Genomic DNA, 27,473 nt, shown 5'->3' with positions numbered 1-27,473 from the left:
GAGAAAAAAGACTAAATTATTTTGTAAAAAAAAATAAACCTCAAAAATGTCAGATAGTGCTTGTTGGATTTGCCTCATTTCCCCACCCAACTTTTATTGTATTGCTTTTAAAGTACTGCAATCTGAGAGCATTACATTGTTGGGAAAGGGCGTACAGTGGAATTGACTAAGGGATTTATAAGGGGACTACAGCAAAGCCAAAGCACAATTAGGATCGATATTAAGTATATCTCATTTAGTGTTAACTAAAAAACATAGTACATGCCATGCAACTTTGAGCACACTCATTCACATTGTTGGCATATACAAATTGCTGACATGCAAACTAGCTAAAACACTTCAATGTGTCCTGTTTTTAAGACTCTTCCCTGGGAGTAAATAATGGCTGAAAAGCAGCTTACACGTGAAAATGCCTGACAGGAAAAACAATTTTCCCATCTGAATTCAGTATAAATATTGCAATTGTTGCTAGAACACAGCTCTGCCTGACTCTCCATTACTTTCAGTAGTTATACAGGAACATTTGTAGCATCTCCGCCCCCCGTGTACCATGTGACTACAGCAGTCACATGACCGGGTGATGTCAGCAGGTCCTGTCCGATGAAGGGGATCTGGCTTTTCCCGTGATGTCAGCTGCAGGCAGGGTACACACCTATGATGTAATGTGCTGCAATCTGCAGACCGTGCATGGGGGCATATAGTGATATAATACCTGTCTGCACTGACCTATGTGAGATATATATACATGGTCAGGCTTTAGGAAATGCTAGTCTGAATAGTAAATAAGATATGTATGTATGTCTGTTAGTGTATTAACATTATTCTGTATAGTTGCAACAGCCATACAATGAAATCCCCGTGAAGTCAGCTAGTACTAGGTTATGCATATTGCTTAGGTAAGTCTACTCACACATCCAGAATGCCTTGTACTTGTGGGAACTGGAGAAGATGGATCCGTCCTCTGGTGGTTTTGTTGTATATTGTTGGACTTGTAGTGGGAATTCCAGTATGTATTTGGGAGCTGCAGAAAATGGAGGTAAGCATTGTATATAAAACATCTCTTGTTTAAAAATACACCATATGGTTTAGCTCTATGTAAAACTGTGATATGCATTGTTTGGAAAAGATGCCAGGTATTAATGGGATGCTTTTGGATCAGTTTTGATATCTAATTCTTTTTGTGAACAGTTTCATAGTTACTTGTTAAATGTGATTTGAGAGCAATTATAATGGGAATATGTGTAGAAATGAGGTGGGTTCTCGAACTAGGATCATATCCCAGAAAAATCGCCTTTGGCTTAGAGTCTTAAGAATTTTGGGGTCACATGACTAGCCAGCATTCGTAGCGGGAACAAGTTGGGTGTACATGGTCTTTAATGTATGTATGTGCATATAAAGCCATAATGAAAGAGGCCTTACTTTTCAATTGCAACAAGCCTTTCTCCACATTTCATATCGCTTACGGTCGCTCTACCAAATGATAAAAGTGTAATGCCAATCTGAATGATAAAATATTGTCCAAAAAATAATGTTATGGTGTAGATTTGCTATATCTTCTAAAAAGGAAATGTGTAGGTGTTGCCCATGGCACCTACATGCCTTCTAACATGTCAGTCCCTGGCAGTGGGATGGGCTGTGACCATGTCTATGTGGGTGTGGTTACTCCCTCAGAGTCCTGCCTAGCGCTATAAAATACTAGACTGCTTAATTACATATTTCCTGTCCTACCTGCTGGACAAACATGTCCCTGGGTGGGGCAAAGCAATAAAACTGCAAGTGGGACAGTTGGAAGCTATGCAACTAATCAGATTCTAGTTATCCTTTTCTAGAATGTGATAGGGGGGATATTAGCAATACCTACACTTTTCATTTAAGAAGGTTTAGTAAATCTACCACCTAGTATGCTTCATGTTCAGTCATGAAAGTTGAGCTTTCTCTGTTACAGTATATAATTAGTTTGGTCGGTCTGATTGCTAAATGGCCTAATGTGTGTCCAATTTCACACTTGCAGTGAAGCAAGACACCAAATTGCATGTTGCTAATGTAGAGTAGTCAGCCAGCAACAACACAAATGATGATTGATATATTCAGAAAACCATGTTCTCCAACCACAGATCAGATTTTAATCAGCCTGATTAGCCTTTTGGTCCCAGTGCAATAATGGGCCAGTTTGCCCAATAATTGCCAAATTTCCTGACATGAATAGTCTATTTGTGGCCCCAACAAGACAGCGGGAGACATTTATTTATTATAACTCCTGCACTAAAAAAATCTCCCACCCCCCATCTTTTACTGGTGTGACTGTTTGTTTGTTTTTTTTTCAATACGCTTGCTAAAATGACACAACTTCTCATAGCAAAGATTGCAACATAGTTACTGCAGGTGTGGGTGGCCTTTACAAAGAAGTAAAAGGACAATTTTATGCACATTTTATCCTTATTTCTATTGTGCCCCAGTAACTATAAATGTCTCCCCATGTGTACTAATGCTTCTTGTACAGCAGTTGGCAGCTGATGGCCTGTCGAGCCTTCTCCTGCGGCCCCCCAGACGTCTGCTTTGTTCTAAAGCAGAGAATAATTCAGAACGGGGGCAGCCAACATTTGCGCCACGTGACCACCTCTGTCACGCAGCATGGCGGAGAAGGAGGGAGTGCAGGGTGCTCTTCTCCCCTCTCCGGTTCATTGTCTTTTCTCTACATTTACTAATCACATGCACAGCATTCTAAAACTCTGTGCCGCTACTGGTTGCAGAGCAGCACTCTAGAGAAACCTTGCTAATCAGGTTTTTAATGTGTGACTCTGGATAGTAGTAGTGCAACGTGCTATAATACTGAGCATGTGCGCTGTAATCCCTGCGAACCATGTTACCAGCTTATACTGGAGAACTGTCTGTTATTCTCACACAGCTTCCAGTACAGAGAAGCGGAGAAAATCACAGAAGAAGGGTATTCACCAGTCACAGTGATCTGGCCGACTCTGGTTTACTGTCAATCAAATGCATTTAGGCATTAACTTAAACCTCCATTCAAAAACTCACTATACAATTAACATGAGTGATAATCTCATTAAGAATATAAAATAGCCAGTAGTTGAAGTGGGTTTGCCACACCGCCACTTCTCCTAGTGATTTGGTTGTAAAACTGTCAAATTCCATTCACTTATTTTTCCACGTTACCAGTCACTTCTAAACTTCCACTCCAACCACTGAACATAACATTTGCTTTGCTCGATTCCAGGTTGGAGTACACACCAAGGCATGGTTTATCGCTGGGATATTTGTTCTTATGACAATACCAATATCACTTTGGGGAATTTTGCAGCATTTGGTTCATTACACGCAGCCTGAATTGCAGAAACCTATTATAAGGTACCTCACTCCTTTTGTCTCTGTTAAAAATGTGTTTTGCCCATGATTGTTATAGCATTTTTCTCATTACTTTCCTGTGGTTTTTTTCTACAACAGAATTCTGTGGATGGTGCCCATTTACAGTGTAGACAGTGTAAGTATTGTTGCAGGCTATATTGTATTATCAGCAAATTCCAGGCATTTCTTTCAGCCAATAATGCACATATTTGTCTATTCATAGTGTGTCTAATATATTATTTATGTAGTCTAGATAGATTATGTAGCTTTGTGCACACACATCCATATAAATGATTTTATATGCTGAAACCCGTTGCAGTCCAGACATAAAGTTCTTCTAAATTAACTCGGTAAGTTATCATCTTCTGAGATGAAGAGTTAATTTGGAAATTGAGAAGGGAGTGACACATAAGTGAACATGCTACCTGAGTAATTATTTAGCTGTTGGCATGGTCTTGTGTGTCTTGCAAGATATAGTTTGCCAGTTACTTTACATGGAATATGATCAGATCTGTGTTCCAACAATGTAGCATTAAGCCATATTATATCTTCTTTGTTTTCCTTTAACAATGGTGCAACAGTGGATTGCCTTGAAGTATCCTGACATCGCCATATATGTGGATACCTGTAGAGAGTGCTATGAAGCTTATGTCATCTACAACTTCATGATTTTTCTCTTGAACTATTTAACAAATCGCTGTCCAAATCTAGCATTGGTTCTTGAAGCTAAAGACCAGCAGAGGCATCTACCTCCACTGTGCTGCTGTCCACCTTGGCCGATGGGAGAGTGAGTAATTACACCATCTTTTTACAAAATATTATTAAGATATTTGCAAACTATACAAGATGATCATTTCTGTTTTAAACATCCATTTATTGGGGATTTGTTTTCAAGCAAACAGAGGTTATGGAGTGTAGAAAAAAAATATTGTAGCTACTAAGCCTTATTGAAGATTGCAAATACTCACTTTAAAGGGTGTTGTAAACATTTGTGCAACCCATGCTTGTAAAGCACACTTCCCCTATGTATAACTTCAGTGGAGGTGTTCACCCATGGCTGTAAATGGTTCGTCCCAGGGAATACATTCTGACGTCTTGTTTGCTACATCTCACACCCAGTCCTAGCTAATTGAACAGTAATTGTGACAATTCCCTCCCCTGTCTGCTGTCATCACTGTGGGATCTGTGACTGCAGCATCCCAGTAACAGTTGTGGGGGGTAAATGTGCTTTATACATCGCAGTATGGGTTGTGCAAAGGTAAGCAACACATTTAATATAAAAATGTAAGGAGAATCTATAGATGTTTTAAAGCCGCACTTCAGGTAGGACCTAAAACTCAACCTGCTCAGAGTGCCGTTCACCTGTGCTGTGTCCATGATGTCTCTCAGTCCAGTCTGAAAGCCAGGGCTCTATGATGCAACAGAATGTGGTGTGAGTGGGAGGCCCATTAAGAAGCTGCAATCTCTGTGATATCACTAAAATATGTCTGTGATATATCTGATTCTCCTGCTTATACCCCTTCTGCAGCCATTTTAAAGTGGTAAAAAATAACCCCCATGCTTTGTGGAACTGCAGCTTTAAAGTTTATATTAAAGTAGAAAGTTTATAGGCCCTGTCCACTCGGAAAAGTGTAAGTGAGGACAGCTCTGCTTGTGACGAGCAGTGAAATGGGAAGCCACAGACTGAGAGTTAGATAGTGGAAATAGATAAGTCCTCCCACAGCTCAGAGTAAAGAGATGTATTTATTTAAATACATGAAATGTTTTGTTTTTAGTAGTGCCTGTGGACAATAAATTGTTTTATGCTATTTGTGAACTATCTTGCAGTGTGTTGTTGTTTCGATGCAAGTTGGGTGTGCTGCAGTATACAGTGGTTCGGCCAGTTACGACTATAATTGCTTTGTAAGTATATCATATGCAATGAAATCTCACTACCGTTTGAATGATAGCCATTTACAAATTATAAGTCATATTCAGTTATTTCACTCTTTCAAAATCAGTAAATCACAATGTGGTTTATCTTAGGGTCATTTATGATCTGCTAAAGTGCAAAGCTGCTGCGCTAATGCTTTTCTTTGACTCCACTTGCCCACATTTGTGCAAATTCACACTGTTTGATGTGGATGCACATTCGAGTCAAAATGTCACCATCTGTCATACAAAAGTTTGCACTAGCCAAAGCGATGAGTTGGGCAAATTGGTGCATTCGTCGTTGAGTGTGAGTTAGGCACATGAGTGCACCAACATGTAAAAATGAGCATGTGTTTTGTGGGACAATATTATTTACATGAGATAAAGGGATGGGAGGGCACAATTATAGAGGTGCTCCCTGCTTTGTGGGAGGGTGCACAGCCTTTTTCTCCTTGCTAAATGACTTTATTTTCCAAAACCTCTTAGGTGGGGAGATATTTTAATGAGATGCATTTTAGCACATTTCTAGGCACACGTCAACTAATATAATAAAACTTTAAACACCCTAAAATGGCTTTTACAAATGTCCCCTCACTCTTATGATTAAATGAAGCAATAATTGAAGCTACACCAAACAGTATTTTAGGAGAAAGAAATGGAATGGCCCTAAAGTGGTAGTAGAGTGTTTTTGTTTTTAGAAAAAGTGTTTGTGTGTCAATAACATGGATACATGGTAGGAGATGTATCACACAGCACATTTATAAAGAAGAGAGCAGTATATCCAATTTACTGCTTTTAGTATACAATATACTAACCAAAATTTTAAATTGTGTGGATCATAAGGCTTCTAGTAATAAAGTGAAAGGGCTAATGATGCCGTCAGTTTATCGTTAATCAACATGGAGGAGAAAGGGGGCTTCACTGGGAGGATAAAGTGGCTCACAATTTGGGAAGAGAGATTTTGTGATAGGCGTTCCTCAGTATAGTGGTCATTCCATTTAGTATGTTTGCCAAATACGTCTGATAACCAGCGGTACAGTTGGTATTAGTATTTTTCTAGGACAATGCAATCTGACAGGTGGTAAAGCTGAGGATGTGTTTAATAAGTTTATTCTGATGCTTGGAGACCTCCAGGATGGAAAGAGGAAGAAAAGTAAATTTAGGGCTCTGTCCACAGGGTTTGGCATTTGGGTCACATGTTTGGACTTTGAATCGATGTTTAATTCTTTCTGACACGCGTATCTTCAGCTGTATTTGTAGAGCCAGATGCAGATTAACTTTCTGGGGCTGGTGCAAAAACTGAAGCAGATATGCAACTTGAAATGTGCTAGGTAGACAAGTAGGCGCACTTGTTCAGATAAGGAATCATTGTGGGTCCACACTTCTTGCTGTTCATAAATAACCCTTTCTGTGTTTCGATCACTTTGTTTCCTATTTTGTTGTTTGTTTGTTTTCTAAAGAATGTTTTCACATAGAAAACAATCTACGCTCTTGGGGTTGGAACTGCTTATTTACATAAGCATTCATGTAACTGTTTGATTTCTGATTCTTGAATGCTGTCCAAGTCTGTTTCATACTTCCAAGTCTCCGATATTATGTAATTATTGCTGCAGCAGGCTTTTGTATTTATATTTTTAAATTTAATTAAATCCATAAAACACACTCCTTCCATTGTTAAGGATTTACTTTGCTTAATCCCTTTACTGCTATGGTCGAGTCCCACAGAAGAGCCAGGAATTGGTGGGAGGACATTAAAGTGCCCGATATCCCCCATCCTGGCACCTACAGACTCGGGTGCACCCTTGTTTGAAAGAGGAAAGTTTCATCTTTCAAATAATGTACCCTCCTTTAGAAGTAACTGAAGCCAGCAATATTTTCCTGCCCTGACATCATGCGAGGCTCCGACGAGATCGCTAGGAATTGAATTCCCTCCATAGGAGTCCAGATACTGGCTTCTATTAGTTGATTAGAGTGCTTTCTGATTGATATATTAATTAGAAGGGTGAGTTGGGATATTTGGCGTATATAAAATATACTGTACATAAAGTGCCATCTAAGACTTTATGGTTGGATAGGTTTTGATTTTAAAGACTATTAGAAGCAAGCGCAGTTTACTCTGGGAAGGACATAATAATAGTTAGTTGGCAGTAGACTGAGATTATTGGGTAGCAAAGTAAAATGGGGGTTGAGGAGATTTTGGGAGCAACGGATCAACATGTAATATAATGTGTGCTGCACTTATCTTTGATCAGCCTATATCAGTATACTTTGAGGAGTGATATAATTCAAATAAAATCTTAGTAAAAAATTTGCATGCAGTTACTTACGCTTCTGTTGTTTATAGGATTTGTCAGTTGTCTGGCATCTATGGTGAAGGAGAGTTTAGCCTTACAAATGCATGGACATACTTGGTTATAATCAACAATGCGTCACAACTGGTATGTAATACATTAAACTTATGTGTTGGTTTTTTTAAGGTGTGTTTTTAGATATATATTTTTTCAAAACTTCAAACAGGTACAGAATGTATTACATGGGACTTTTGCAGATAGTTTTAATTAAACACTTTGATTAGAAATATGAAGTAACCTTTAATAATAATTAATATACCTTAGTCTTCACCACAATTCCCTTGGTTTCACCTTATTATTAAAATACTGTGCATGTGAAAGTATTGCTGAAAACCAGCAATTGTTACTTTTTTCTTTACTTTGCGGTCTTTAGAGCACCCTGGATGACAAATAAAAGATTCCATACCTGTACTGTGTTCAAGTCATTCTCACCCCCACCCACATGCTATATTATCCTAATTTTAATCCAGGAAATGGAAATCAAAATTAAATGCAATAGCTGTGTAAATTGTTTGTCCGCAATATGTGAGGCTGTCTAGGGAAATGTGCAGTTGATTAATACAAAATGAATACTATTCAGCCATTTATTTATTTTAACAATTAGTGCTTACCGTTGCAGTTGTGTACTTTTAATGAGTTTGTAAAAATGAATTGTCTGTAGGTACCTATAAATAAAATACAAGTATATAAATAAAATACAATTATAAAAAAAATGTATATCAGGTTCTTGGAAATGGAGCACAGCACTTGCAAACCTTAATATAAGGGATAAATCTCATTTAAAGCTAGTAAAAAGTATATGATGAAATAATACCTTGGCCATACTAGCTACTTTAAAAAACAAGGTACCCATCCTGCAATACACAGATATAGGGGAACACTATATACACTACATGGGCAAAAGTATGTGTACACTCGTACATCACATCCATATGTGCTTGTTGAATATTTCCTTCCAAAACAATGGGCATTGATATGGCTGGTCTCCGTTTGCTGCTATAACACGAATGTGCTTTCCCCAACCTGTGCCACAAATTTGGAAGCACACAGTCCTCTAGAATGTCATTGTTTGTTGTAGCATTAAGATGTCACTTCACTGAAACTAAGGTTCCCTGGCCAACTATGAAAAACTGCCCTAGCCCAATATTTCTTCTCCACCAAACTTTACAGTACAAATGCAATACGCATTTGGTTAGGGAGCATTCTCCTGGCATCTACTAAACCCAGATTCATCTGTAAGACTGCCAATTGGTGAAACATGATTCATCACTCCAAAGAATGTGTTTCCAGTGCTCTAGAGTCCAATGATAGTGTTTTTTACATTTCTCCAGTCAACATTTGACAAGAGACATGGTGATCTGAGGCTTGTGTGCGTCTACTCGGCCATGAAAACCCAATCCACAAAGCTCCCAACGAACAGTTCTTGTACTTGCATTGCTTCTGGAGGAAGAATGGAAATTTGTACTGAGTGTTGCAGCTGAGGACAGATGATTTTTATGCACTTCGGGACCCAGTAGGCCCATTCTGTGTGCTTGTGTGGAATACCTCTTGGCTGAGCTGTTGCTCTTCCTAGATGATTCCACTTCACAATAGCAGCACGTACAGTTAGTGGGGCAGTTTTAAAAGGACAGAAATTCGAACCAAACTGACTTATTGGAAAGGTGATCCTATGTCAGTTTCACATTGAAAGTTACTGAGCTCTTCAGTATGACCCATTCTAGTGTTACTGTTTGACTGAAGATATTTTATGCATCAGTTTGCAATGAGTGGATGAAATGGCCAATCGCACTAATTGCAAGGGATGTCAACATACTTTTGGCCATGTAGTGCATGTATAAATGAAAAATGTGCGGATCTGAGAATGCAGAATAATGCATTGCATCACTATACAGTACACATTTTATTTTTTAAAAAAATATAACTAAAAATGATATGTATAAACTTAAATGCCATAGAAAATATCACAACATTCTGGAACTAGTGTAACGGCCTACCTTAAATTACTGTTCACCTAGGGAGTTATTAATTGGATTTCAGCCACATCAATAGCTGGTAATTAGCCGAGTTAAAATATCACTGCGCTCCGTAAGGCACTGTGATAAAAGTCACAATTTAAATTTTCGTGGGCATAGAGAATTGTCATTACTTGAACCTGGTCCACATCAATAGCTGGTTATATATATATATATATATATATATATATATATATATATATATATATATATACATATATATATTACATACATACATACAGGGTGATTCAAAAGTCGCAGTACACCCTTTTATTTCAAAAACTCTACAGGAAATTGTGAAACCTGAATACTCCAGTAAGGTATGGGTGACGTGGTCTATCTTTTACGGTATGTACCAAACATGGACGCCATCTTGAAATCGGCCAATCGGCCCAATTCCTGTAGAGTTTTTGAAATAAAAATGGTGTACTGCGACTTTTGAATCACCCTGTATATATCATTTTAATTCATTTTTTTACTAAAATGTGTTTTATATAGTGAGAAGTGCATTACTCTTATCTCAGATCCACACTTGGCACATTCATTTATACTTATCTAATACCTGAAATGTCTATCTCTGGAAATGGCACAATTGTGTATATTGGGTTACATATAATTTGCAGTGGAATGCTTCCCTGATTAAGTGCATGTGCATACCATGACCATAAATGCCCTCTTCTCAATGTTTATAGTCCATAAAACTACTACAGTGGTGAGATAAAGTTTGTACCTTATCTGTATTCCTGCATTCCTTTGTACAAGGTGCTGCACTGCAGTAATTGAATGTACACTCAGTGGCTACTTTATTAGGTACACCTGCTTGTTAATGAAAATATCTAATCTGTCAATCACGTGGTAGAAACTAAATGCATAAAAGCATGCAGACACATGGGTAAGAGGAACAGTTATTGTTCAGACCAAACACCCGTATAGGGAAGAAATGTGATCTACACGACTGTGTAATGATTGATTGTAACAGACAGGGACTTTGAGTACTTAAGAAACTGCTCATCTCTTAGAATTTTAATGCACAACGGTCTTTGTTTACAGAGAATGGGGCTCAAAACAAAAATTTCTAGTGAGTGGCAGTTCTGTGAGTAAAGACTGTTGCCTGGTCTGACGAGTCTTGATTTCTGCTGTGGCATGCAGATTGCAGGGTCAGAATTTCGGGTAAACGGGAATCTATCCTGCCTTGTGTTAACAGTCCCTATCCTTAGGGGCTTTGCAATTTATGAACTAAGGATTAGTGGGATTGGAATAGGGGAGAAGATTCAGTCTTCAGAAGTAAGCCATTAAGTTCCCAGCTCATGTGCCCTCACCCAGATGGATTTGTTGAAATTAATTTAATGGAAGTATAAAAATCCTCTTTTAAAAAGTGTTAAAATATTACATAGCACTGTACATTGAAGGGATCATAATACAAATAAATTACATACAATGGAATACATGAAATGGAAGGTAAATATGACACTGCTCAAATGAGCTTACAATCGAAAATTGTCATGTAAGAGGGGTTTATAAATAAGTTTTTACGTTTCTGGGGAAAAATTATGAAACTGTAAAGCATAATCATTTTCTCAATTATTTTTGTCCCTCTTCTTATTTTCTAGTTTGCCATGTATTGTCTTGTCTTATTTTATAAAGTACTGAAAGAAGAGTTGAACCCTATCCAGCCAGTTGGCAAGTTTTTCTGTGTGAAGATGGTTGTCTTTGTTTCATTCTGGTAAGTACTTTTTCGAAACTGTCTAAAACACCTTGAATGGACAAAACGTGGAGCTCCATGTGGTCTGCCAGAAAGTATGTGGCAGCCTGCAATATGGATTAAGAAAGTAATACTTTCCTTGAATCATATTTATTTATTAAAAGCAGAAATTGGTGTTAAAATTACTGTATTAACAGTAATAACTAGTTAAGGGGGGGGATTGAAAACTATAGTTTTTTGGGTTTTTCATAACACTGTGAAATCACTTTATCCTTATTGGTTGTAGTTGCTGTAGTTTCATTGGCTGAAAATGATGCCGCAAGGAAGGTACATGTTGCACGGTGTGCATCCAAGACGAGCATGTTCTGCTATTTTCAGGAATTTCTTTATATTAAATCCAGCACTCCACAGTACATACATGAAATAAAGGTGAAATTTGTTAAGGGCACATCCACACTTCTGGTTGTACTACTGTTAGATATTTTCAATATGACTTAACCAGAAAAAAATTAAACCTTACACAGGGATAACTTAGCTCAGTCCATACACTTGTGGTAAATTTAAGCTACCTTTATTTAACCACCCCTGATACACTGTGTATGTCCTGTTTTTATGTATGATCGGGACAATTCTATTTCTTGCAGTATCTCTCAATTTATTGGAGAGATACTATTGTACAGACAAATGGGTCCAGCATCCAATAACCAGTATAACTGAAAATGGCAAATAACCAGGCACAGGATATGGATGGCAACATCTCCCTACAGAACACACACAGAAAAATAATGAAGCCAACAGAGTCAAGAATCATTAGGCGAGTAAGGTTTCATCGGTGGTAGGAAATATGACAATAGTGAAAAAGCAAAAATAATCTGGGAAGCATGAAATATAAATATAGCAAATCTAGGGCATGCAGTCCATAATAACTCACAATACAATTATCAAAAGCTAAAAAACAATTATAACCGAAAACTGTATATTGATTATCATGTCTAAGTACAAGTCATTTTTGTTATGTACACCAACGCTAGTCTGCAGAGAAGGAAATAAAATGTATGTATAAATTTATATGTAGCCACATTGTTGTGGCTGCTTTCCTCCAGTTCCCAGTAGTTTATACAGATTGTCCAAACAGGGATTTAGGTTACCGGGGAGGGATCCTTATCAGAGCACAACAAATGTGCCCTAATGGAATAGTCAGATACAAAGTATATTCCATCACCACAACTATGTTGGCTAAAGTCCATTTATACCCCATTCATACTGCACCAAAATCCCGGGTTTTTCCCGGGGCGAGCTCAAACGACCCGGGTCTTGGTGCAGTATGAATGGTACAAGTCCAAAAACCCGGGTCTTCAACCCGGGATTTATCGAGGGGTAATTCCCGGGTCGGACCCGGGTCGCCTGCACTATGAATGGTGCAACCCGGGTTTTTCAACCCGGGTTGCACAGAAAACAAGCTGATTGGCTGTCTGCCTGTCAGTGAATCATCAAGAACTGTGGGGCAATGGTGAGGGGTATGTTTTATAGTACAGATCTTTGTGCAGCATATCTCACAGTGATTCTACTGTGCTGTGTACATACATTTTTTGGAACTGAAGGTGACCTCTCAGTTTTCTTTATTCTTTATTAAAAGGGGAAAGAGTAAAATGTAGTAATTGGGTTTGGATTGTGAGAAAATTAAGAACATCAACCAGAATAGAGCTACAAGTACACTAATTTTGGAATATAAGTAGTATATAAAGGTCATCAACAATTAAAGGTCATTTAGCCAGTCCCTGCAGCTGTATAATGCTCATTCTTCAGCCACAGAGGGGTCACAAAGAAGAAAGCTCAATGTACATGTCAAGTTGCTGCCTCGTTTTATTACCATAGAGTAAAATTAAATTCTAAGCACCAATAGTTATTATCCCTGCACCTTTAAATCACAATATCTTGCCAAAATGAATTGTCAAGGCGTGTTGGAAGGCTGGCCTGAGAGTATGTTCTGCTGCAGTCTACACATTGGTCACACCTTCTTACCATACCTTTTTGCAAATATTGTGCAGGAATCCGAATGATAAGTTCAGTCGCTGAGTGATGAAGAAAGGTACTTAGATCCCAAATACTATACACATTATTATATTGATTGCGTGAATCATCACATCCCCAGATTATGAGACATATAAATGCTGTGTTCCAGCATTAACCAGTCACCTTTCAATGACATCACCATTTTTCAGCCAATGAAAACTGCTCTGGTGATGACTCCCACAAATTGCCAGGGCACTGACTTGTGCAGTATGAATGGGGTCAACCCGGGAAATTCCCGGGTCCGAGGTGCAGTATGAATGGTGTTTCTGAGCTGGGACGCTCCGAGACCCTGCAAAAACCCGGCTTCAAAAACCCGGGATATTGCAGGGGCGGCAGTATGAAAGTGGTATTATTCTCCTGGATCATGCCACAGGGCGTTTAATGTGTTCAGTTTTTTTAATCCAGTAGATCTTTCTGTAACAAATCGTATTTGCTTTTGAAAAATTATATGCAACCGGAGCAATGGTTTCACACCTAATGTATAGCCCATTTGTGCCAGCCAATCTGTTTCAACAGTGTGTGTGGTCTCATCAACATAACTACACCACCTGGGCATTTGAGTAAATAGGATACATAAGATGATTGGCATGAACATATCTTATTTTGATACTTCTCATCCCATTCTGTATTAGTAGCATCTGTTGACTTTCTTGCAGGCAAGCTGTCTTGATTGCACTCATGGTAAAAGTTGGTATCATTTCTGAAAAACATGTTTGGGATTGGAAAAGTGTCAAAGATGTTGCTACAGGACTGCAGGTAAACTTATATTTGTAAGCACAATTTTCTCTCTACAGTACATATGAAACCTTTGATACATTCAGATTAGTTGATCTTGCTTTACTGTTTGAAAATATCAAACATACTCTATAAATTCACTTATGCAGTCTAAGAAATAAAAAGTTATTCCTTGTGACATAGACATATCATTAAAACAAAAAATTGGCATGATCATAAACTGGAAAGTCTTTCCAGTCAGAGTGGGCATGAACTTTGTATTGTCAGTAGTGGAAATAGTCATTTTAGCAATTCCAACCACTGTCCTAACCTAACTTGCATTCCATTTAATTGCATATCCATTTAGTGTCCTAACCTAACTAAATGGATATCCATTAACATGTATCAATTCAGTCTGAAGAGTTAGTAGTCTGTGCTCTCCCACCCCCTCATTTTCCTAACTAGTACAATCAGCCATAACACACCAAATATTGGGAAATAAACCATATAACATTTTTACATATACATTTTAGTTTTATAGTATGGTGTGTAAAATTTTGATCTTCTAAATCAAGTCAATCTTAACATTTCTATTTTATGTCTTTTTTAAATTAAATTTTTTGTCTTTTACGAATTTTCCATGATCACTTTATGTATCATCATACACGTGAAAGCATTTGCATCTTTAGGATGGCTCTGAATTTGTTTGTTTGCCACAAATTAGGCACACAGCTTGTTATGTTTGTAAATGTTATGGTGAAGCGGTCTAAGTTTTTTCCTTTTTCCGTTACTCAGGATTTTGTTATTTGTGTTGAAATGTTCCTGGCAGCCATAGCTCATCACTTCAGCTTTTCATACAAGCCGTATGTACAGGAGGCTGAGGAAGGCTCGTGTTTTGATTCCTTTCTTGCTATGTGGGATGTATCTGATATCCGAGCAGATATATCAGAGCAAGTACGCAATGTTGGTAAGTGCACATTTCCTAGAATGTAATATATAAAGATGATGTACTTGTGACATTTGTGCATATAGGTAATGGTGATTTTAGAAGATTTAACACTTCTCTTTTTTTTTTTTTTTTTTCATAATATTTTATCTAAACACCACTAAAGCACCGCAAATAATAAAATGAGAATTTGGATTCAGGTAACTAATAATTTATATTACTGCCCACCTGCTGTGGGCTCCATGCACGATATTGTTGCACGCTTATGTGGCGTTGCTGGTACAGTGCAAAATGAAGCATCTGCACAAAGTTCGGTATCACCCTTGGTCTTTTGCCCACCCTGATCATTTCCTGGAGCACCAGGAAAATGCATAAAACTAATGTTCCAACAAATTATATATGGTTAAAAATTGAACACAATATATGTGTCCAAGCTACTTCCCCCTGAACCATATAAGACAGTAATTCTTTTTGAGACGTAATGGCCATAATAATTTGAGTCATAAGATACTATATGTAAGCCACATCATCAAACCAAAAGTAATTTTAGTTATTACATAAAATACTTCAGTTAACATGTAAAACATAAGTATTACACAGAACTGCAATAAAGCACCAATTTAAACATGCCATAAGTCAGAAGACCCTTCAACATGACCCCTTCCACCAGGTATAAGAGGCTTTGCTCCTGGACTTCCCACATCATTTATGATGGCTGTCAGCCGTGTTGAACAAGTAAATTGATAAGAAGGGTGTTTATAAAAAAATTATTCAGTGACAGTGATGTGGGTCATACCATGTATCTTGTGCATGCCCTGCCTTTCCAAAGCCCCTCTCCCATTAAACCATCCCTTCAATGCTGTCTGTACCTGCTGCTGGTAGGCGCTATGTTGAAGAGGCACCCACCAAAACATATCTCCCAACTGTACTGGAATTTGGGTAAATGTCCTGAATGGTCTAGCCTAAATTGGGGCAGTAAGTGTGACTAAGGATGCACAACCTACTGAACTCCAGCCAGTTGTAGATTCAGTAGGCAGTACAACAATGGTATTTTGAGGCCAGTTACAGATCTAAAGTCAGTTATTTAATCCTTAGTGTGATAATTGTCTGTAGAAATGTTTGCCAGTGAATTGTGGGTATAAATTCCCTTATCAGAGGCTACAGGGTGACTTAATGGGGCTTTTTAATGGACAATTGGGACTTATGTAAACAATGCTTGCATTGGTTTTTTTTTGCTGCACATCAAATATTTACATTTTATCTATATAAGAAAATGTATTTAAGTCCCTGGTCTGGGCTATGGCAGAGGCAGTTAAGGCAGCTGAATAGGATGCAGTTGGTTTCCTTACATGTAGGGTTGTATCGCCCTCCTCTAAACCCTTCCTTTTTCTGCTTGTCTCAGCACTTCCACTCTCAGTTTTACCGTATGGAAGTATTGCAAGACTATATGAGCATTCCCATTGGGTCTCAGAGCTGCTAAGAGAATCTGCTTGTAATGCACTTGTTTCCTCTACTCCACTTAGTACTGAGGTCAGGACAGAATGTTGACCTCATTGGCCTAATTCATGACTGGCTAACAGCATACAGTTTCCTGTCTAGCAATGAAGCTGTTTTAATGCAGTTGAGACGAAATTGGGCTCTATCAGCATATTTAAAAAATAATCTGCTACTATTTCTGTAAATATGAATATAAGAACCTGTGGCATGTGTAACATTAGGACATTTTGAAACATACATGGGTGATTTATTGAAAAACTATAGCACTGTACAAACTTCATTATGAAACAACTCATCTTTGCTAGTGCTTTGTAGGCAGCAGTAAGTGAAAAATGGAAACCAGCTATTTAGAAAAACAAGCAAGGCTTGTCTGATAATTATTAATGTATCCCATGCCCATCAAATCTTCCTAAGCAACTACTTAAACATCCAAGTAGCTCCCATTGATTCTCAGGTGTTATCCATGATAATGGATATTAAAATTTTTGCCCATCATGGGAAACCTAATGCCCTGTAATTGAACATAGAATTCACTGAGATCACATTAATCTTATGCTAAATTGGAAATCTAAGCTAAAATGTTTACCTTTTACGAATTTATTCCTAGATTTACATACCAATATTGTTATGCCAATATGAAATGTAAGGATTTGTAGCTGGCCTGTGACCCCTTAGGTCAGTAGTTAAGTTGTCCATTCTCTCTTTGGGCTTTGACTCACCTTGTTTTTTTGGGGGGAGGGTTTAACCAGGATCTTTTATTATGAAATACAACCATACAAAAAATTTATATGACCATCTACAAATTGGGATAAACTTTGTAGATAGTTCTGTTTTTGCCTCAATACATTTCTTAGTTTAATTCTACCTTACATTTATTTTGTCCAAGAACCACGCACATTAATTTTCTAAATGGATTACATACATTTCACTGCTGCTCACAAAATGATGCAGTTGAAAGCACTTCACTTCAGTGCATTTAATAAAAATAAACAAATGAACCCGGATCACTGCCCTCCCACAGGCAGTGTCAGGGCCAAACAGTGATGACTACACATTGCAAAACTATTGCAGGGAAACAAAAATTCATATGGGTCAGAGTTTGTTTCAGTCTCTGGATTCTTAGCAAGCAATAAAGTGGAAACATTTTCTAAACTCTGCAATATACTTTTCTGTCTTCTAGAAATGTCCCTTTGTCACATAGGATAAAACAGGAATTATATTAACATTTTGGGGCAAATTCAATTCGTAAAAAGAATCGTCGCATAGTGTCCAGGAGCTGTGATACTTTTATTAAAAAAAATAAATACATAAAATAACGCATACTTTTTCCTGTGCCCCATAGAAGTGTGAGCAAAAGTAAGCGTTACTTTTTACCGTATAAACGGTAATAAAGCGCGACCGTGATGTTCTCACTATTTAATCTGCCTTTTTGGTTTGTATTCAAGTGTTTAAAGTTTACAGCTTTCTAATGCTGCAAATCCATCTTTAAATATTTAGATTCCCAAAATTGCCACCAAATACAATTTTGTGTGCTTTATTCAGCAGACATCTGGGAATTTCAGACTAAATAAATTATTTTATTTTCCGAATACATATATCTCCATTTTACCAAATCATACAGAAGGTTAAACATACCAAATATTTTATATACTTATAACTGCAAATTTTGTTTAAATTCATTTTCTTTCAGGACTGGTGCAATTTCTAGTCCTTTGTAAGTGGCTTGTTGCTAGGACTGTAGAAACTGGTACTAGAAATGTGTGCTGCAATGAGAGCTCACCAAGGACCTATTAAGACATCCCCGACAAGGGAAAAAAAGCATAACTTGGACTATGTGACCATTAACATGCCAGGTCACACAGATCCGCTATGGTAAATTCATTAAAAGGGATTAAAAACATGAACAACATTTCACATTTAAAACAAATGAAAAAGAAAGGCGAAGGTACACAACGGGGATAAAAATAATCATAAAATATTTATCAGCGAGAATTTTTTCTAGTAACAACAATCAGTATTTTGACAAGCACAGAAAAGCATTTAATTCTCTGCATGTTTAAACATTTTATTCAAATATTTTCTTTTTGCAGTTTGTTTATGCAAGAGGGGTTATAAATAGGGATGTGCAGCGGCCACTTTTGATGTCTCGTGTTTTGTGTTTTGGATTCGGATTTGCTTGAGGTTTTGGGTTTGGATTTGTTTCGCAAAACACCTGACGAAAGGTTTTGGTTCGGATTTAAGGTTTTGGATTCGGATTTATTTTGAAAAAAACATAAAAAGTGTTAAAATCAAGTTTTTTTGGTTTATTTTCACTCCTACGCAATTATTAACCTCAATAACATTCAATAACAAGCATTTCCACTAATTCCCAGTCTATTCTGCAGAATCGGTGAACTTTGTAATATTGCAGTACCAATGGACTTATACTGCAGGATTGTTTTTGGATATTTTTTTTTAATTTCTTTATTTTATAATTATTTTTTATTTATTTATTTTTTTATAACTTTTTTTAAAATTTTTCGTGCTGTGCTGTGTCCTTCTAAGGGCATTGTTATTTCCCCAGCACAGCACGAGATATATCAGGACAGAGGAACACCTAACACAACCTCCCTCTACCCTGATCAATGCCCGAGTGAAGATGGCGGCGGCTAGCGGGGAATTTATAGGATCCGAGTATCGCGAGGCCCGACAGCGGGATTATGACTCAGAGCCTCGGTTTCAGTTTTGCAATTGACGGGAATACCCGGATCTGTCTCGGATCTGTCTCGGATCTGTCTCGGATCTGTCTCGGATCTGTCTCGGATCCGGCCAGCTTGGATTTCAGATATCCGAGCCCGCTTATCTCTAGTTATAAAACAGTTGATGTCAAAGGAACATAGCTCAAACACAAACAAACCACTTTTCTATCTCAAACAGTTTTAGCAGTGTTTAGACCTGCAGTGAATGTACATAAAAAATATATTTATTGCAGTTCACATTGATGTTTGGCAACTATCAAACATTATCTGATACAGTGGGATATGATGCATGTCTGGTTATTTGAACATGGGGCATTAATGTTGTGGAAACGTGCCAATGGTAAAAGGTTGCCAAAAGGTTGCCAAACCACAAATGGTAAACTTAGGTGAGCATATTGGACTGCTGCACACTCATCATACAGATACTGTACTTAGATTTAGAGGATTGTGAGAATACAGAATACGAAACAGGATGATCTGTCTAGTGCTTCACTACTTCCGCATTGCGTAACAAATCCTGTTTCTACTATTCTTAACACAATTTACATCATTGCTTGGTGGCAAAACCAAGGTGCTCAGATAGGGAGTCGTCTTACTCAACTTTAAGATCCCCTCCCCTTCCCACACTGACCATCTTTTATCCAGTGCTGCAGAGGCCGGCTCTTCTGTCTTTTTCTCTTCCCTTCTGCACACGTGGGACTGTGCACACATCATGTGATGCACGCTGTCACATGATGACTTCACCAAAGAGCGAGAAGTAAGAAGTGGATGGTCGGATCATAATGATCTGTGGCTGCAAACTTTAGGCCAGTTGGTCCCTCTCCCAGCACAAGCCTGTCAATCAACCCTGTGTAGGGGGCTGACATCTGACCCAGGTGCCGGAAGGTGCTACTGCTCGGGCCTGCAGACGGCTGCATCGGAGCGAAAAATGATGTGGAAGTATTATTAAAGTATGGGGTCCATATCTAAAACTTATGCAAACTTAAGAAGTGATTCACTGTTATAGCATTACTGTTATGGTATGTTGGTATGTTTATTTATTGAAATTTACATTGCTCAGGCAGAGTTTAATTCAGTGATGAGAATGGTGACTTTATTCTCCATGTGAAGAATGAGCATGTTGTCTGTTTTACAGGAAGGACCGTATTGGGCAGGCCGAGAAAAATGTTTTTCCCTGACGACCTAGATCAGAATGAACACACCAGCTTACTGTCTTCCTCCACTCAGGATCCTATATCTGCAGTTTCTTCTATGCCCCCATCTCCATCTGGACACTATCAAGGGTTTGGTCAGACAATAACACCCCAAACTACACCCACATCTGCAACTGTTCCTGAGGAACTCTACAGCACGGAGTCTCCTGAGCAAGAGCTACATGTGCCAGCATCTGAGCTTGATGAGGTGGAGGTATCACAGGAGAGCAGCAAGCGCTCGCACTCCTAATTCTGTGCTACAGAAACGGTGCCAAATTTATTCTTGACTTGAATCGCTCATTGGAATAGTGGTGCCCGCAAACTGCTGCTGTTAGAAATTCAGATCTGGATGAAGCCCACTGTGGTACTATACTCAGATTTATACTTTTTAATTTTATATGTAAAGGTTTGTGTTATAGGTCTTGTGTACAGCCAGAGAGCGAAACAAACTGACATTCAGTATAGGTGACCAACCTGATTATATATGTGTAACCTCTTATGCCATGAAGGTAAAACTAAGGAGGTTTTATACCTTCAGGCGACTTTAATTGGTTTCTACATGCTGTCTTGAAACTTTTATTAAATTCATTGCTTCATCTTTCTGGCTTCCTTCTATTTTTTTTTTTTTATATATCTATATATATTTTTAGTGGTGGGTCCACTAAGGTATTTAGGGCACCTCTGCTCTGTGCATGGTTTAAAACTTCATCCATACAGCAGTTTTGTGTAATATCAAGGACCAATGAAAATAAGCAACTCTACCTAGAGGATGTAAAGGCTGTGGTGCGAAACATAAAATTAAGCCAGAAAGGTAAAGAAATGCAATTGGTAAAAGTTGCAGGACCGTGTGTATAGAGTAATAAACAAAATCATCTGAAGGGTGATTACTACTTATAACATACACAATTTATTGCAAGATAAATTCTGAAGTTAAAAACAGTGATGGCCTTGTGGTACAATGGTAAACAGTAATTGTAATAGTCACCCACCACCCCCCATGCATTAAAGGTCAACACCCTAAATATTAAAATATTGACAAATAATTAGCAAAATCCATTACATGTAGAACATATATAGAACATATTGGTAAAACTAAAATTGAATTCTAACACCCAAATTCTGTTTTACAATTCTGTTAAAATGATTACCACTAACAGGCAAAATTTAAACTGTGTATTGTTTATATAGGTGATCGGTAATATATAACTTATTTTAACGGAGTCTTATAGAAAACAATATCAGTAAATTGCTGTTGCTCTTCGTATTGAGTTTATACGAATATTTTGACAATACAGTTTTTACCTAAGTCACACATGAGCAGACAGGAGCTCGTATGGAGGTATACACTACCGAATCACAACACAGCGGAATAGTCCTGCATAAAGCACAACACTCTACCAATGTAAGTCACATAAGTTAACTCAGACATATGGGTTACACTTTGGTACCTCAGTAGATTACTTCTTTTTGAAGGACCACATACTTGTATTGCTTGGAATGGGGCACTGAGCTCTCTACAGATTTAGGTGAAGTGACTTTAGGCCCCTGGAAAGCCACCTACCCCTTTCCATAACATCCCTTATTATCACTGCTTTGAGGTATTGTTGGTCATAAGGATTGTTTATAGTGGTGGAGCTCAGGGCTATAACTGGGTCTAAGATAGCAATTTAAAAGACTATTTGAATGTAATGCTGTTGAACAGGTCATGTTAAATGTATCGGTTTTTAAATATATAATTTCCAATTTCTTGGCGGTATTTGGGTAGCACTGTGTCATGGATTAAACGTTACACGCACATGGGATAAGTTTGCTCAGTTAATCTACTCTGTATTTTGGTTATTCCCATATTTCGCAAACTGTTTCAATGCTATTATTGCTTTAGCGTTTGTACATGTAACTCATCTCTTACAACAGATAAAGCATTGCTTAAGTACTTTGTGCAGAGCTATTTTAGAGTATTTTTAAACGGTTTTACTTCTCCTGTTCCCAGTTGATAACAAGATGGCGACAACGATTAACAAACAGGTTTTTCTTTCTGTTAAGTTTAGAAGTGATCAATAGCCTGTATTTCCTGTATTTGAGAAAACTGTCAGGAGATTTAGACTATTTGCTCCTGCACTTTCAGCCCCATGACCACACAACCGCTTGGAAGACAACACACACAGGCTAGTAACTGTCGTCTTCAATCCTTTTTACCAACATGTCTTTGAGATTATTCTGTGGCTCTTGTATAAATGTCAACATTGTAGCCTCTGTGGCCAGCCTAAGGATAAAGAGTCTCAAAAACAGAAAAAACAGCGCTAGGAATACATACAGGTGTGGCCAATTAAAATAAGTACAAAGACCAAGGCAGAATAAATGTTAACAATTTATTATAAACATATATAGAAATCCAATATAAAATAAGGAGATATGACTCCTAATGTTAAAAGAGTGATTCTGTTTATTCTATGGCAATTAATTGCAATGAAGACAATTGGGCATAAATAATCACACTAGCTCGTCATGTTGATTAGCACAGTTGCAGATATGTCCTGGGAGCAAGTATAGAGGTAATGAAAACTAGGATATCCCGGTATAGAAAAGTCAATTGTTAAATCCAGCATATAATAGAGAGTGTAGACCATATGTACTCACGGTCCTCTTCTATGCTGTTAATATGCGGCTCTCCGGGTAAAGAGGATAAAGAGTAGAGCAAGATGGGACAAAAAAAGTTGTTTTTTCAAAATAGACACTTCTAGGAAGCAGATTTAGTATAGAAACTAGCAAAAATTTGGATAATTTTTTTTGCACCTATATTACAGTATATGTCCATTCTGGGGTGTCAGATGCAGGTCTTGGTGATCAGAGCACAGAGCGTATGTCATGCTACAAGGAGTCTTCTCTGAACACTATATTGGTGCTTATAAGGACAAATGTTTTGATTTACGCAGGGCATGGCTTTCCCAGGAATTGGGCACCATCGCCCAATTTTTAGGTTATATATGCCTGGGATTTGAGACCTGGGGGTAAATTAATCATACCCCGGTGTTTTCATCTAGAGGGAGATCAGCGTCTTCGCAGCTAAAATTTAAAGAGGCGATGGCTTATAAAGGCAAGTTTGCCTTTAAATTTTAGCTGCAAAGACGCCAATCTCCCGCAAGATGAAAAAACCGGGGTATGATACATTTACCCCCTGATCTAAAGGCATGAAAGTGAACCCGAGCAGAGTGGCGGCCCAGTATAATGTGTTTCACAATCTGCTTTCACTATCGCCTGTATTAATGTGCCTGCATTTCGTCTTGGATATAGTTATCAACTTTCTGTGCGCTGCAGCCAATCATATATTATTAGCTTTAATATTCGAATTTCAATACATTGATCGAAGCTATTAGCTGGCTTGTTGCAATGTATTACAGCACATTTGGGCTTTAGCATTTACAGTATTAATAAAAAGGGCTTTATGTCTACTTCTCCAATGGCTATGTAGCTTATAAGGACTTGAAATCTAATTAAAGTGCAGTTCAAATTTAAAAATTTACAATATGTACTCTTATTTACCAAAAAGATGGGGTTTGTTTTTCACTTCTTACAAAATTGCAAACAAGTAGGTTTTTCCACCATTTTATGTAGTGTTAGGTGGGTGGAACTTTTTCCCTTTCATTGTTCACCATAATAAAAGTTTGTTGTTTTTATTCTTTTTATCTAGTACCCAATAACCACAATATTAATATGCCAAAAAACAGGTGTATTATGACTTAATAATTTGTAATATGTTACATGTCTATTTCCCTCCAAGGAGTGATGTGATGTCATCAGTAGCTGTTGCCATGGTTTTTTTGTTTGTTTTTTTGTTTTTTAAACTCTCTACTGTTGTTGTGTTTGTTTCTATTGCTAATTGATTATTTCCCCCTGACATGCAGTGCCTTATCCCACAATGTGATCAGACATGTCACCAAATTCTAATAATCGTCTGCTACAAGTGGATAAACTTTTAACTCTAATATATGAACTATGTCTTGATTTTATGACAGACATCTTGATTTGCAACAAATATCTGGTGAGCTGTTGCTTGGATTCTACTGCATCATTTAATATTTGAGCAATATTAGGAGAGTATATACAGAATACTTTACCTTGATTTTACAAGGGAGTGATTTTACTGATTCTTCTTGTATTGTTGCTTATATTACTTGCACTGATTGTTCCTTGAGCACCTGAATCACTTTACTACTTTTAACATAATTAAAAATGTTATTCATTCAATGTTAAAATTCCTTAGGCTGATTTTCTTATATAAACCTTTATAGATGAATCTAGATTTATCTTTGGCCTTTCACAATTTTAAGAACCCTCTTGTTTCCAAAGATAAATGTTTTCATAAAATCCTGAACTCTAGTTTAGCCAGTGCAAAACGGAGCATTGTGCAACAGTTTACTTATTTTCCCAGATGTGTCTGTAATTTCATCAATCCTGGTCAATCAAAGAGGCACAGAATTGTATTCCAAATTTTTTTTGGTACAAAAACACTTGGGAGGCTTCACGACCGTATTGGGTTTATGAAGATTGAACAATTTCATACAAGTAAAGCACTTTTGGATGTATACCATGAACGCCATTAAAGAAGCAATGGAGGTAGAAAATGTTTTAACATACATATACTTGCAAGATGTCTATCTACATATCTCGGTAGCATACCAACATCATTGTTTTCTTGGTTATTGTGTACTAGGTTGCCACAGTCACATCAATTTATGTGGATGTTGTTGGTCCTCTCAACATCCTTAAGAACATTCATCAAGGTACTGGTGGTGCCAATTGCAATACTAAGAAAGCAGGGACAATGTTCTGGCCCTACTAGGACGATAGTTTGGTGCTAGGAAGATCAGAAAGTTTTTTTTAAAAATTCACAAAGTAATTCTTTTCCTAAACAAAAGTCATCAAATACAATCGGAACAACTTCAGTTCCTAGGTCTCTCTATAGCTACAGCAGGGGACAGAAGTGACAATTTGGATGAAACATTAAAACAGTGGTTGATTTATTTAATTCAATTGGATCCTATTAACAATAATGTCTTGGTCCTCTTGGTAATTTTGCATCCAAAATAGGAGTTATATCATGGGCAAAATGGCACATTAGAAGCTTGCATCTAGAATTGCTCGAACAACGTGATCACAGGCAGGACTATCTGGATTAGGAAATTAAGCTAATAGAGTCAGACCTGAGAGTCATGTGGTGGAAGGAACCAGGGTCACAACTAGGGTTGTGCAAGAGGGGTGATGTCCAGGGCAAAGGATAATGAATATTACAGGTGGCTCTTAAAACTCTGAAAGTTCAAGTTTGAGCACTGAGCACCCATTTGGATACAAGATTGGCATTCATAAGCTTTAATATGTTTTTGTCCAAGCAGTTAAGATAATTTAGGCTGCCTATATTGGACTACTTGGAGCACCATGGGAGCTTAATCTCATACCAGACTCATTCGTGTCATGGCCCCTTGGGCCTTTACAAGAATCTCCCATCAAATGGCTCATTGTTGGTGTTAAACCTGGTGGCAAGACGAATAGAATAAATATATTAATAATAGTGCAAGTTACCATTTCTGAACATTTTTCCAGATAAATTTATTATTAAGGACAAATCCAAATTTTCTGCCTAAGGTAGTGTCTTGTTTCCATTTAAATCAAGAAATTGCATTAAAAGTGTTCTGTTCACAAGCAGATGTGGGTGTTGTGAGAGCAATCTCCATATATCTTCAAAGAAACAGAAAAACTGATCAGGTCATTGTTGTACCTACCTGAAGATTACAGGGACATGCTCCATCAAAAGATATGCTTGTAAGATGAATCCATGACGTCGTCGCACAGGCATATCAGGGAAAGATCTTGAAGTGCCTAAAATTCTTAAGGGCACATTCAAGCAGTCCAGTGGCAACTTATTGGGCTCAAAAAGTGCCATGATCATCTGGGAAGTTACTCAAAGACACTAAGAGAGCAAAGAGGTGGTCTCTTTTTCCTGGCTATGCACAGCTGAGTAGAGTCCTTCGAGGAAACAAAATTAATAGCTAAAAATAATTTCTGTACAGCAGACTGCATCAGATTTTTACTCGCTTATATTTCTGGAGATCAGTGCTCTATAAAACATTTTCCATTGCAAAGTACTTCTCTAAACCATTGCAGTGAATGGGACTGTGAGGTCTTCTGGGTATGGAAACAGTTATCATAGTCTGATATTGACACCTGCTTTATCCTATTGCTCTTTAAATGTGCACATTTTTAAATGTCTTAAAATGAAGAACTGTGGGACACTGAATGTTGTGGTTTTCCAGTTTATGTGATGATTTAGTCATTAACCGTCCTCTTTGAAGACATTTCTATGTCCCATTGGCGCTGATACGGTTTGGTGAATTGTAATACTGTGGTTGCTGCCAATATTTTGTAAAAGTGATTTTTTTTTTGCAGCATCTGCTACCTTTATGTACTTTGCCTTACACAGCACATTTTATATTCTATGCTGTTACTAAACATGTCGGCACTATTTGTATGACTTAGTGTGTTGTATATAATAAAGCATTGATTTAAAATGTATTGTTTTTACCTTTAGATATTGTCATGTTTCATATGTTCTTTAAAAAAGTTAGATGTATGAAGTTTGTTTCATATAAAGGTCTGTCCGCCTTCCTTCACTACGTTAGTATTTTAGAGTTTGACAAACACTCAGCATCATCTATAATGCAAATATGAAGTATCTGCTCTGCCCCCTTTTTTTCAGTGAAAATGAACGTGCTTCCAAATTGGGAAAGAAAATAAAGAGGGGAATTCCCACCCTCAAATAAACATGGACAATATGTTAAATTTTTTAGCAGAATGAATACGTACATGCACAACTCTGCAATCGTACCCACTCCAAGGGAGCAGCTTTGGTACATCCCCATGGATGATAGAGGAAATGAGATATTTATACTTCTATTAAATACTTTTATCTGAATTCACA

The 27,473-nt window shown here is 37.6% G+C and overlaps 1 protein-coding gene across 2 annotated transcripts; it reads left to right on the top strand.

Moving 5' to 3' along the window:
- The first annotated feature begins 557 nt into the window (after window positions 1–557).
- On the top strand, window positions 558–27,082 carry TMEM184C (transmembrane protein 184C). Of its 2 annotated transcripts, none has more exons than XM_075198973.1 (10): window positions 558–1,036; window positions 3,236–3,366; window positions 3,463–3,499; window positions 3,945–4,150; window positions 5,191–5,265; window positions 7,619–7,712; window positions 11,248–11,360; window positions 14,069–14,168; window positions 14,922–15,093; window positions 20,443–27,082. In XM_075198973.1, the coding sequence occupies exons 1-10, from the start codon at window positions 920–922 to the stop codon at window positions 20,748–20,750; spliced, it is 1,353 nt and encodes a 450-aa protein (XP_075055074.1). In that variant the 5' UTR covers window positions 558–919; the 3' UTR covers window positions 20,751–27,082. The 2 variants fall into 2 exon arrangements, with proteins under 2 accessions (XP_075055074.1, XP_075055084.1); XM_075198983.1 differs by having other exon boundaries at window positions 572–644.
- Window positions 27,083–27,473: the final 391 nt, after the last annotated feature.

Source organism: Mixophyes fleayi, chromosome 1 (assembly GCF_038048845.1).
Source record: "Mixophyes fleayi isolate aMixFle1 chromosome 1, aMixFle1.hap1, whole genome shotgun sequence".
NCBI lineage: Eukaryota > Metazoa > Chordata > Amphibia > Anura > Limnodynastidae > Mixophyes > Mixophyes fleayi.
This window is presented reverse-complemented; position numbering and strand designations above follow the sequence as displayed.